The sequence below is a fragment of the Microtus oregoni genome, unplaced genomic scaffold (genome assembly GCF_018167655.1).
Source record: "Microtus oregoni isolate MIOR12 unplaced genomic scaffold, Mior012 000002F_ref0000024, whole genome shotgun sequence".
NCBI classification, from domain to species: domain Eukaryota; kingdom Metazoa; phylum Chordata; class Mammalia; order Rodentia; family Cricetidae; genus Microtus; species Microtus oregoni.
Window position 1 is genome coordinate 66,625,612 of NW_024543061.1, and position 12,624 is coordinate 66,638,235.

A 12,624-nucleotide genomic window follows, 5' to 3' on the forward strand; every position below is an offset into this window, starting at 1 on the left:
AGGCTGTAGCATTCAACACTGCCCCCTAGACAACATACACCCTAAAAAGGTATGTTCAGATAAAGCCCCCTCCCACACCTTTACTGGAGGAATCATGCCAACTCACCGTGTGAAGAGAGTTTGATTTTTCTTACAAACCTTTATGCATTAAAAAAGCAATGTGAAGTATTGTACAATCAAAGTGCCTTCTCTGATACAAATCGATGGTGGAAAGGAACAGGATGCACCCTCCGTGGGGGTCACATGATGGGTGGTAAAATGTTCGTGCTCTTGGGGGAGGAGGTGCACTGTTGTTCTGCAGACACCTCTGGCCCAGCAACAGTCTCTGGCTTACCAGAAGTTTCTGCTAGATAAGGCAGCTGGACTGTGTCAGCCGTGTGCTGGAGAGAGCTCTGCTGTTTGCCTGAATTCTGACCGGGCTTCTCAGTGTCGTCTTTTAGTTTGTCTGTGGTTTCTTTGGTGGTCTCATCTGCAGGAAGGAAGGGACGAAGAGAACCCTTCAAATACTAGCCGCTGTGCGTTAGGCTTTACGACAGTTGTGAGAACTGAACATTCGGTGAGCAGCATTATTCTGAGCTCTTGTGCTGATCCATGAGATCCTCTCCTAAACCCCACAGAATAAGCACTGTTGTCTTTTAAGGAGAGGTAAATTGCCCAAGAGCCACACCTGGTACTGCAGAAGCCGAATTTTATCCCACTTGAGTCCAGCGATCTGTCTTACTAGGCTACACTGCACAGAAAAATTTGTCTTATGCCAATATATGTCATTACAGTGCTGTAAAGGGGGCTGGAGATAACATAGCAGTCAAAAGCACTTGCTGTTCTGCCAGAGGACCAGAGCTCCATTCCCATCCTCCACATGCAAGGTTCCAGCACACACACTCACCAAAATAAAATATTTCTTTAAAAGAACATAAAAGATGGTCATAGGACACAAGGGGTAAGCATAATGAAAGAACAAGGAAGGAGAAGGGGAATCGAACATTGAAAAGTGGAAAATCCTGATGGCAAGAGGCCAAACAGAGGAATCCAGCTACAACAAGGTCTCCCGAAAGAGGAAACACAAAAACAAGAAATGGTAAACTCATGATGGTGTGGTGAGGGCTGAATTAGCCCACATCCCATGAAGACATCAGGGCTGGCTTGACCCCTGCCTGGCTCCTGAGACTGTACCTGTTTTGCTTTTGCTGGAGTGATGCTCTTCCGCCTTGTCCTTGCTTATCTCAGAAGACGTACATAAACTGGACTTCCTTAGGATCTGTGGCCTGGGCCGCGTTTTGAGTTTCCGTGGCTCGTGAATCCAGGCATGCTTGAGGGCTTGGTCAGGGGTCATGCGCATAGAAGGCTCCCATCTGAACACCAAGACAGCCCAACATGAGTTGGTTACTGTTGACTTTCCATTGTAAAATATTTTGTAAACCTAATCAAGATGTTTTCCATTTTATCTGTATTGTATCTCAGAGATAACAGCAGAGCAGAGGTGATGACATAATTGTAAAATGGCTGCAAACAACTTGATATTTTTTAAAGAAAAGGTGAATTATCATTATTATATAATACTAAATTAATACCAAATTGTCTAGGATCCCTAGAAATTCTCTTGCAGGAAATATTGTTTGGTCTGGGGATGTAGCTCAGCGGTTGAGTGCCTGTGTGCAAACCCCTGAGTATTGGTCTCCAGAACTGAAACAAACAAAGGAATATTAAAGAATCCTAGCCAATGAAATGTAGGATTTGGCAAGTTAAGATGGAAACGAGATGCATACTTCTCAGACCGTGGGATCTGGGACTCCAAAGATAAGGGAGAAACTTGTAGAATATCAGATTCATACAGGGGCAGGGCCTGATGGTGCATGCCTAATCCCAGTTCAGGGGGAGGGAGATGGTGGAGGCAAGAGGATCAGAAGTTCAAGTCCAGCCTCGAGTATGTACTGAATTTGTGGGTAGCCTGTGTTACATGAGATACTGTATCAAAAAAAAAAAAAAAAAAGACAGTCCAAAGAATCAATGAAACAAAAAGTTGGTTCTTGGAGAAAATCAACAAGATTGACAAACCCCTATCCAAACTAATTAAACAACAGAGAGAGAACACGCAAATAAATAAGATCAGAAATGAAAAGGGGGACATAACCACAGACACAGAGGAAATTCAGAAAATCATTAAATCTTACTACAAAAGCCTGTAATGCCACAAAACTGGAAAATACGAAAGAAATGAATATTTTTTTTTAGATAAGTACCATATACCAAAGCTAAACCAAGACCAGGTGAATGATCTAAATAGACCTGTTAGTCGCAAAGAATTACAAACGGTTATCAAAAATCTCCCTTCCAAAAAAAGCCCAGGACCAGATGGTTTCATTGCAGAATTCTACCAGAACTTCCAAGAAGAGCTAATACCTATACTCCTTAATGTATTTCACAATATAGAAACAGAAGAGTCATTGCCAAATTCCTTTTATGAAGCTACAGTCACTCTGATACCAAAACCGCACAAAGACTGAACCAAGAAAGAGAATTACAGGCCAATCTCACTCATGAATATCGACACAAAAATCCTCAACAAAATACTGGCAAACCAAATCCAAGAACGCATTAGAAAAATTATCCATTATGATCAAGTAGGCTTCATCCCAGAGATGCAGGGCTGGTTCAACATATGCAAATCTATCAATGTAATCCACCATATAAATAAACTGAAAGAAAAAAACATGATCATTTCATTAGATGCTGAAAAAGCATTCGACAAAATTCAACACCCCTTTATGATAAAGGTCTTGGAGAGACTAGGGATACAAGGGTCATACCTAAATATAATAAAAGCTATTTACAGCAAGCCAACAGCTAACATTAAATTAAACGGAGAAAAACTCAAAGCCATCCCACTAAAATCAGGAACACGATAAGGATGTCAACTCTCTCCATACCTCTTCAATATAGTACTTGAAGTTCTAGCAATAGCAATAAGACAACATAAGGGGACTCGTATTGGAAAGGAAGAAGTTAAACTTTCGTTATTTGCAGATGATATGATAGTATACATAAGCGACCCCAAAAACTCTACCAAAGAACTCCTACAGCTGATAAACACCTTTAGTAATGTGGCAGGATACAAGATCAACTCCAAAAAATCAGTGGCCTTCCTATACACTAAGGATAAGGAAACAGAGAGGGAAATCAGAGAAGCATCACCTTTCACGATAGCCACAAATAACATAAAATATCTTGGGGTAACTCTGACCAAGGAAGTGAAAGATCTATATGACAAGAACTTTAAGTCTTTGAAGAAAGAAATTGAAGTGGACACCAGAAAATGGAAGGATCTCCCCTGCTCTTGGATTGGCTGGATCAACATAGTAAAAATGGCAATTCTACCAAAAGCAATCTATAGATTCAATGCAATCCCCATCAAACTCCCATCAAAATTCTTCACAGATCTGGAGAAGACAATAATCAACTTTATATGGAAAAACAAAAAACCCAGGATAGCCAAAACAATGTTATACAATAAAGGATCATCTGCAGGCATTACCATCTCTGACTTCAAACTCTATTACAGAGCTACAGTATTAAAAACAGGTTGGTATTGGCATAAAAACAGAGAAGTCTGTTACGTGAGGTCCTCCCACTCCTCCAGCCTATCGCCGCTGAGATACCAGCCCATTGGGGCGTGATCTCTCTCCCTTTAAAAAAAAGCAGCCACTTCCCTCTCCTCTCTCTCTTCACTTCCTGCTCCGCCGGCGACTACACTCCCTTCCTGGTTGCGCAGAGGGCTGACGGTGATCTGTAAGTTTTTTCCCCTTTAAATAAATACCACCCTATTAATCATAATTCCAAACTGGTGTGGCATTGTTTATGACTTACGCCTTCAATTGGCACCCAACGTTTGGTTTTAGAACGCCAATAGCAATGAATGATCTGGAAGAAATTAAGCAAGCTGTTGTTAATTTTGGCTTGCACAATGCATATGTAAAGGAAATGATAAGGACTTGGGCTTCTAATGCTAGAGCTACTCCCCATGATTTCCATCAGTTAGTGTCTGCAGTTTTAGATAATGGACCTTCCTTGATGTTCGGAAATTATTTCAGAGAAGAATCCAAACATATGGAACAGCAAGGAAGAGCAAAAGGTGTGGAGGTTTCCCAAGATCAAATTCTTGGTGCAGGAGAATATGCTGACCCACAGGTCCAAGCTCTTTATGATGATGAAGTACTGTGTCTATGTCACCAAGCAGCTTTAAATGCTTGGAATAGGATACAAGATCCAGCAAAAAGGGTTGAATCATATACCAGAATTAGGCAGGGACAGAGAGAACCCTTTATTGACTTTTTGCAAAGATTAATTAAGGCTCTGGACATAGGGGTAACAGACCCAGAAGCTAGACGAATACATCTTGAATCTCTAGCTTTTGAGAATGCAAACATAGAATGCAAAAAGATAATTAGGCCTTTAAAGTCTAGATCAGCACCTATAGATGAATGGATTCAGCATACGATGAATGTTGAGACGTTTAGCTATGACGATGAATCTTGGGTAGGAGAAGCGATTTCCACAGCAATGAGGAGACATCAAACTGCCAGGTGTTTTAATTGTGGTAAATTAGGACATCTGAAAAGGGATTGCAGGCACAGAATTTCTAGGAATATTATCTCCTCTGGGAATGACAAAAATAGGAGACCTAGGCCTTCAGGTATATGTAGGAGATGCGGTAAAGGCCGACATTGGTCCAATGAATGCAGGTCAACAACAGAAAAACAAGGCAATCCGATACCGTCGGGAAACTCCTTGAGGGGCCTCTCGCAGGCCCCCAAGCCAACAGTGGCCCAGTCATGCCCAGTCATTCCCAGTCACAGTGGAGAACGTGCCTCACCAAGAAAATTAAAAGCTCCAATTTCTGCTGTAAAAAGTAATACTGGTCTAAATGATGAATTACGTGTGGAGGATGAGTAAAAAAAACCCAGTAGGACAGAGTAAACATATATTTTGGCAGACTTCTATTAATGATCAAAGACCAAAGCGAAGAGTCTGTATAAATGGCACTTTTATTGAAGGCTTATTAGACACAGGTGTGGATGTAAGTATCATTACCCCAGAATCTTGGCATCCGAATTGGCCTCTTCAAGAGGTAGATGTTCAGATCCTGGGAATTGGAACCCTATCTCGTGTAAAACAAAGCACAAGATGGGTTGAATGCATAGGGCCCAAAGGGCAAATAGGAAGACTAAGGCCATATATAGCCAATATTGCCATAAATTTATGGGGCCGTGACCTGCTACAGCAATGGAATACCCAGATTAACATTCCTGTAGTTCCAGGAACTCTTAATTCTGGGAAGGATATGATAAGGTATTATGGAAAAAGGTTACCAGCCATTCAGGCTGTACAAGAACATACAGCAAATACCAAACCTTTAGAGGTACCAACAGCCCTACCTTTAAAATGGCTAACTGAGAAGCCAATATGGATCAAACAGTGGCCTCTAGCTGAAGATAAACTACAGGCATTGGAACAGCTGGTGCAGGAGCAACTAGATGCTCACCACATTGAAGAATCAACCAGCCCTTGGAATTCTCCTATGTTTGTTGTAAAAAAGAAATCTGGTAAATGGAGTATGGTGACAGATCTAAGAGCTGTCAACAAAGTAATTCAACCTATGGGCCCACTACAATCTGGAATTCCTTTGCCTTCTCTGTTACCAAAAGGATGGCCTCTTATAGTTATTGATTTGAAAGATTGTTTTTTCACTATACCTTTACAAGAAAAGGATAGAAAAATTTGCCTTCACAGTGTCTACTTATAATAATTCTCAGCCTAATAGGAGATACCAATGGACTATCCTCCCACAGGGTATGCTCAATAGTCCTACATTGTGCCAATATTTTGTAAGTAAGCCATTGGAAATAATTCGTAAACAATTCCCCAAGTCCATAATTTATCATTACATGGATGACATCTTGTTATCTGATTCAAATAAAGATACTTTAGAAAGGATGTTTGAAGAAGTAAAGAAAGTCTTGCCTAGGTGGGGATTACAAATTGCTCCTGAAAAGATTCAAAGAGGAAATTCTATTAATTACCTAGGTTACAGAATAGGGTTAGAGAAAATTAAAACGCAAAAGGCACAAATTAGGAGAGACCGGTTAAAGACTCTTAATGACTTCCAAAGATTGTTAGGAGACATTTCCAGTCTACGACCAGCTGTTGGGATAACACCTGATCTAATAGTTCATTTAAACAAAACCTTAGATGGTGATAAAGATTTGAATAGTCCAAGAAAACTGACAGCTGAAGCAGAAAAGGAACTGACAATGATTGAGGAAAAATTACAGGAGGCACATGTGGATAGGGTGAAACCAAATCTTAGCTGCATCCTAGTCATATTGCCTTCCAGAATTTCTCCTACAGGGATTCTAATGCAGAGGGAAGATATTATTTTAGAGTGGATATTTATACCTAATAAACCAAGTAAAAAATTTAAAACTTATGTGGAAAAAGTCTCTGAATTAATTATAAAAGGTAAGCTGAGAATTCGTCAACTAGCAGGTATAGACCCAGCAGAAATTATAGTGCCTTTTACTACTGAAGAAATAAAAAAGTTATGGGAAGACAATGAACCGTGGCAAAGAGCTTGTGCTAATTTTTTGGGAGAAATTAATAGCAACTATCCCAAAAGTGGTAGACTTAACCTCATAAAAAGAACTTCTTGGATTCTTCCTAGAATTGTACGTGATGCTCTAATAACTGGAGCCCGTACGTTCTATACTGATGCAAATAAATCAGAGAAAGCAGGTTACAAGTCAGATGAATTGAGTAAGGTGGAACAAAGCCCTTATAATTCTGTTCAGAAGGCAGAATTATATGCCATTCTTATGGTGCTAAGGGATTTTAAAGAACCTCTTAATGTAGTTACAGATTCACAATATGCAGAAAGAGTTATCTTGCATATTGAAACAGCTGAATTTATACCAGATGACACAGAGTTGACTTCATTGTTTATCCAGGTACAAGACATAATCAGGAACAGGCTTTGTCCGATGTACATAACACACATCCGGTCCCATACAGGTCTGCCTGGTCCTCTAGCCCAAGGCAACGCTGAGATTGATCAATTATTGATTGGAAGTGTGTTGCAGGCCTCAGAATTTCATAAGAAGCATCATGTCAATAGTAAAGGCCTAAAGATAGAATTTTCCATTACTTGGCAACAAGCTAAGGACATTATAAAGAGATGTCCTACTTGTTCTTTCTATAATCAAACACCGTTGCCTGCAGGGAGTAACCCAAAGGGCACTAAGAGAAATGAAATCTGGCAGATGGATGTGTTCCACTTTATGGAGTTTGGTAAATTAAAATATGTACACCACACCATAGACACATATTCAGGTTTTCAATGGGCTACTGCCCTGAGCTCAGAAAAGGCTGATTCAGTAATCACACATTTATTGGAAGTTATGGCCATCATGGGTATACCTGCGCAAATAAAGACAGATAATGGTCCAGCATATGTATCTAAGAAAATGAAACGCTTTTTTGATTATTATAATATAAAACACATTACAGGTATACCAAATAATCCTACAGGTCAGGCAGTTATAGAAAGATCAAATCGTACTATAAAGGATATGCTGAACAAACAGAAAGGGACTGAAAATACCCCCAGAAATAGATTACATAATGCTTTATTAACCTTGAATTTTCTTAACGCTAATGAGAAAGGAACAACAGCAGCAGAAAGATAATGGAAAAGTCTGCTGAACTAAACCAACCGATTTATTTCAAAGATGTGCTGATCTCTCAGTGGAAGCCAGGAGATGTGCTACGTTGGGGAAGGGGTTTTGCTCTTGTTTCCACAGGAGAAGAAAAATTGTGGATACCATCAAAATTAATAAAGTTTCGATTTGAAGAGGAGAAACCTCATGGAAAGGAGAAATGACAACTCATCCACAATGATATTCATACATGTGGTAAGAAAAACATATAGAATGGGGGCAGGGTTCTGTTCTTATCTCCACAGGAAAACACTCATCTTTGAGAAATTCAAGGGACCCTGGGTGTTTGGATACTGACAGATGGAAAAATACCTGCCCAATAGGAAATATCAGGAAAACTGAATGGGTTGTGTAAGTAATATTAAACCATATTTCTAAATTTATAAAGCTGGTTTTGAAGTTGGACTCTGGCTCAGTCCCTCTCCAATTCCAAGCCTGTTAGTAAGAGAAAAACCCAGAGTTTCTGGAGTTTCTGTCTCATGTCAAGAGCCATGATGTGGGACAGAAAGAAATACGAGTTTAGAAAACATCTTTGCTTTTCTTCATATCTATCATACTTTTCATTGAATATATCTATCATGTCTTTCGTTGAATATATATATGTCTATATGATTAATGTTTAAGTTTTTCATAATGAACAATGAGTTTTTCCTGAAGTGACATTTGAAGTTTCCAGGAAGAAGATGGGGCCCCATAATAACAATTCCACCTGGTTGATATGACGTCATGATACTGATAGCGCCACTACAAGACCTGCTTGGGGTACCAGCTGCACAAGACAGTTCCAACTTGATTAGCTGAAATGGTGCACATCTTGTACAACATTCTGGCCAGACCTGCACAAAATACTCAGAGACTATTGGCAATTTGAAAAGACATTGATCTTGAAATTTAACCATCATTTTACTTTCACAGGATCCCCCAGAAAGAACATCGCCCCCATGACAGCTGGAAGTAATTCTAGAGGACGACGTCCCCTCTCCCAGTAAAGTTTGCCCTTGGGTTTAGGGACATCATTTAGGGGTTGATTATAATTAGTATACGATTGAGGGTTAGGGGAGGAATCTTATAAGCTCAGGGATCATTTTGAAAAAAAAAAAGAGGGATGATGGGATAATTGATTTGTAATTGTGAGTTACTGTTTTTAGACAAATACATTGGTATAGATTCTTGTATATTGATACAAAGTTAAATTATATTGACTATTGTATGCATGCATGTTTCTACCTCTGTTTAAAACATTTTTATGTATTGACATATATTGTATTGATATATATATTGTATATATTTACCATATTGCAGTGTACATTTCTACCTCTGATTAAGATACTTATATAATGTTTGTGTATTGATATATATTTACCTACTGCAATGTATATTTGTACATTGTTTATATTTGGAGGTCATTGTCCTCATTTGTTTCACAGTCGTTTATTGTCTTAGTCTTTAAGTTAGATAGATATTGAGAATTATATAGACTAATAGTCATCTAAGTTTGTCATTTATAATTAGACTAATCAGGTTCTTTAGATATATAGAGATTATATTCAGTATAGACAGATAATCTTCAACTTCTTCAAAGAGCTGTAGAAAATGGCCTTTAATCTAACTCAGAGTTTTGTGGTAGTGAGACATAATTGCTCCTGGCAACACCACTCTATTCCCGAGAGAATGTTGAGCACCAAAGACACTCCACCTGGAGCTTTTCTTTTTGGCAGAACTGGCCTTGGGGCAAAGAAATGCTCATACCTCAACCACTGACAAAGATACAGAGCGTGCATCAATGGATAAAACAGGGCTGTCATATCCTGCCAAGACAGGGTAAGATAGTTTTGAAAAGTTGCTTGCCTTTGAAAATGGTATGTCAGTTATGTTAGGCCTTAGCCAAAGTTGGCTGCTTCAACGCTGCTAACGTGACTTTGGGTGATTGCCCAGGTAGCTAGTTGTCTCTGTGATTTGTTGCATGTTTTGGAAGTTGTTTTACTGAACTTCCTAATTACCCAGGTAACATTATTTCCCTTCTCAGATCTTCGATGGGGTTGAAGACTATATAGATGTAGTTACTTTTCTCTCATGACTTGGCCAAGTTATTTATTATACAAGACCTAAGCTAGTTAGAATAGGATATTTGTACTTATTGTATATAATTTCATAGTAGGTTTAGAACTCTCTTATTTAAACAAAAGGGGGAGGTGTTACGGGAGGTCCTCCCACTCCTCCAGCCTATCGCCGCTGAGATACTAGCCCATTGGGACGTGGTCTCTCTCCCTTTAAAAAAGCGGCCACTTCCCTCTCCTCTCTCTCCTCACTTCCTCCTCCACCGGCGACTAGACTCCCTTCCTGGTTGCGCAGAGGGCTGACGGTGATCTGTAAGTTTTTTCCCCTTTAAATAAATACCACCCTATTAATCATAATTCCAAACTGGTGTGGCATTGTTTATGACTTACGCCTTCAGAAGTCGACCAATGGAATCGAATAGAAGACGCTGACATTAACCCACAAACATATGAACACCTGATTTTCGATAAAGGAGCTAAAAGTATACAATGGAAAAAAGAGAGCATCTTCAACAAATTGTGCTGGCAAAACTGGATGTCAACCTGTAGAAGAATGAAAATAGATCCATATCTATCGCCATGCACAAAACTCAAGTCCAAATGGATTAAAGACCTCAATATCAGTCTGAACACACTGAACCTGATAGAAGAGAAAGTGGGAAGTACTGTACAACACATGGGCACAGGAGACCACTTCCTACGTATAACCCCAGCAGCACAGACATTAAGGGCCTCATTGAATAAATGGGACCTCCTGAGACTGAGAAGCAAAGGACACTGTCACTAAGACACAAAGGCAACCCACTGACTGGGAGAAGATCTTCACCAACCCCGCAACTGACAAAGGTCTGATCTCCAAAATATATAAAGAACTCAAGAAACTAGACTTTAAAATGCTAATTAACCCAATTATAAAATGGGGCACTGAGCTGAACAGAGAATTCTCAACAGAAGAAGTTCAAATGGCCAAAAGACACTTAAGGTCATGCTCAACTTCCTTAGCGATCAGGGAAATGCAAATCAAGACAACTTTAAGATACCATCTTACACCTGTCAGAATGGCTAAAATAAAAAACACCAATGATAGCCTTTGCTGGAGAGGTTGTGGAGAAAGGGGCACACTCATCCATTGCTGGTGGGAATGCAAACTTGTGCAACCACTTTGGAAAGCAGTGTTTCGGTTTCTCAGGAAATTCGGGATCAACCTACCCCTGGACCCAGCAATACCACTCTTGGGAATATACCCAAGAGAGGCCTTATCATACAACAAAAGTATATGCTCTACTATGTTCATAGCAGCATTGTTTGTAATAGCCAGAACCTGGAAACAACCTAGATGCCCTTCAATGGAAGAATGGATGAAGAAAGTATGGAATGTGTACATATTAGAGTACTACTCAGCAGTAAAAAAACAAGGACTTCTTGAATTTTGCATACAAATGGATGGAAATAGAAAACACTATCCTGAGTGAGGTAAGCCAGACCCAAAAAGAGGAACATGGGATGTACTCACTCATATTTGGTTTCTAGCCATAAACAAAGGACATTGAGCCTATAATTAGTGATCCTAGAGAAGCTAAATAAGGAGAGCCCAAAGAAAAACATATAGGCATCCTCCTGAATATTAACCTTCATCAGGCAATGAAGGGAGACAGAGACAGAGACCCAATTTGGAGAGAGTACGAGCATGGAACTCAGGACTGCGAGGGGTGTACCCACACATTGAGACAATGGGGATGTTCTATCGCGAACTCACCAAGGCCAGCTCACCTGGATCTGAAAATACCTGGAATAAAACTGGACTCGCTGAACATAGCGGACAATGAGGACTACTGAGAACTCAAGAACAATGGCAGTGGGTTTTTGATCCTACTACACGTACTGGCTTTGTGGGAGCCTAGGCAGTTTGGATGCTCACCTTACTAGACCTGGATGGAGGTGGGTGGTCCTTGGACTTCCCACTGGGCAGGGAACCCTGATAGCTCTATGGGCTGACAAGGGAGGGGAACTTGATTGGGGGAGAGGGGGGAAATGGGAGGAGGTGGTGGGGAAGAGACAGAAATCTTTAATAAATAAATAAACAGAAAAAAAATAGAAAAAAAAGGCTTTTCATGGGGGTTGTAATTCAAGGAAATTTCTAACATAGTAAAAAAAAATGCATTTTACAGAACCGAGTATCTTTGGTTTGTTTGTTTTTTTCACGCTGGATAGCAAACCCAGGCCTCGAGTACTCTCGTAAATGGCTCTACCATTGAGTGTCACCCTAGTGCTTTTCGGTCTTATTTTGGAAAAGGCTCTTACTCAGCCAGGGTTGAACTCAGACTTGTAATGCTCCTGTGTCAGCCTCCAAGCAGCTGGGTTTGTGCACATTTGCCATCTAACTCGGCTGAGAAACACTCATCTTCAAGAGGGTTTCATGTTCAATCTTACTGAGCCAAGACTGGCTTATTTCCCTGTAACTTCCACCCAAGTCTAAATTCTACCCGTTAACGTTAGACGGGATAAAATAGCTGACCCTTCTCTTAGGTCCTAGTCCTTTCAACTCTGAAAACACCCATTTCTCCAGAAGAGCGACAGATAAAGACACGCTCTTCTGCCAGCATCAAGCCTTCACAGTCACCACTGTCTGTTCGCTATACACGTGGTTCTGTCATCCGGCCACCTCATGGTGAGCACTTCCATGTCTTGTCCATCATGCTGGGCAGAGCTTCCAGCTACAGGGAGGCAGTATGGACAGTCTAGACTCGTCAAAGTCATCAGTTGCAAAGCTCTCGGCTGTGAAATGAACTGCTGCTGAG

General features: G+C 40.2%; 1 protein-coding gene across 1 annotated transcript in view; it reads right to left on the bottom strand.

Moving 5' to 3' along the window:
• Positions 1–239: 239 nt before the first annotated feature.
• The window catches only part of Dyrk4 (dual specificity tyrosine phosphorylation regulated kinase 4), a 49,157-nt gene continuing 36,772 nt past the window's right edge, over positions 240–12,624 (bottom strand). The window contains exons 14-15 of the mRNA XM_041643767.1: positions 1,174–1,352; positions 240–469 (exon numbers count right to left, since the gene is read on the bottom strand). Coding sequence (XP_041499701.1) covers positions 240–469; positions 1,174–1,352 — 409 coding nt within the window. The remainder of the gene's footprint in view (positions 470–1,173; positions 1,353–12,624) is intronic.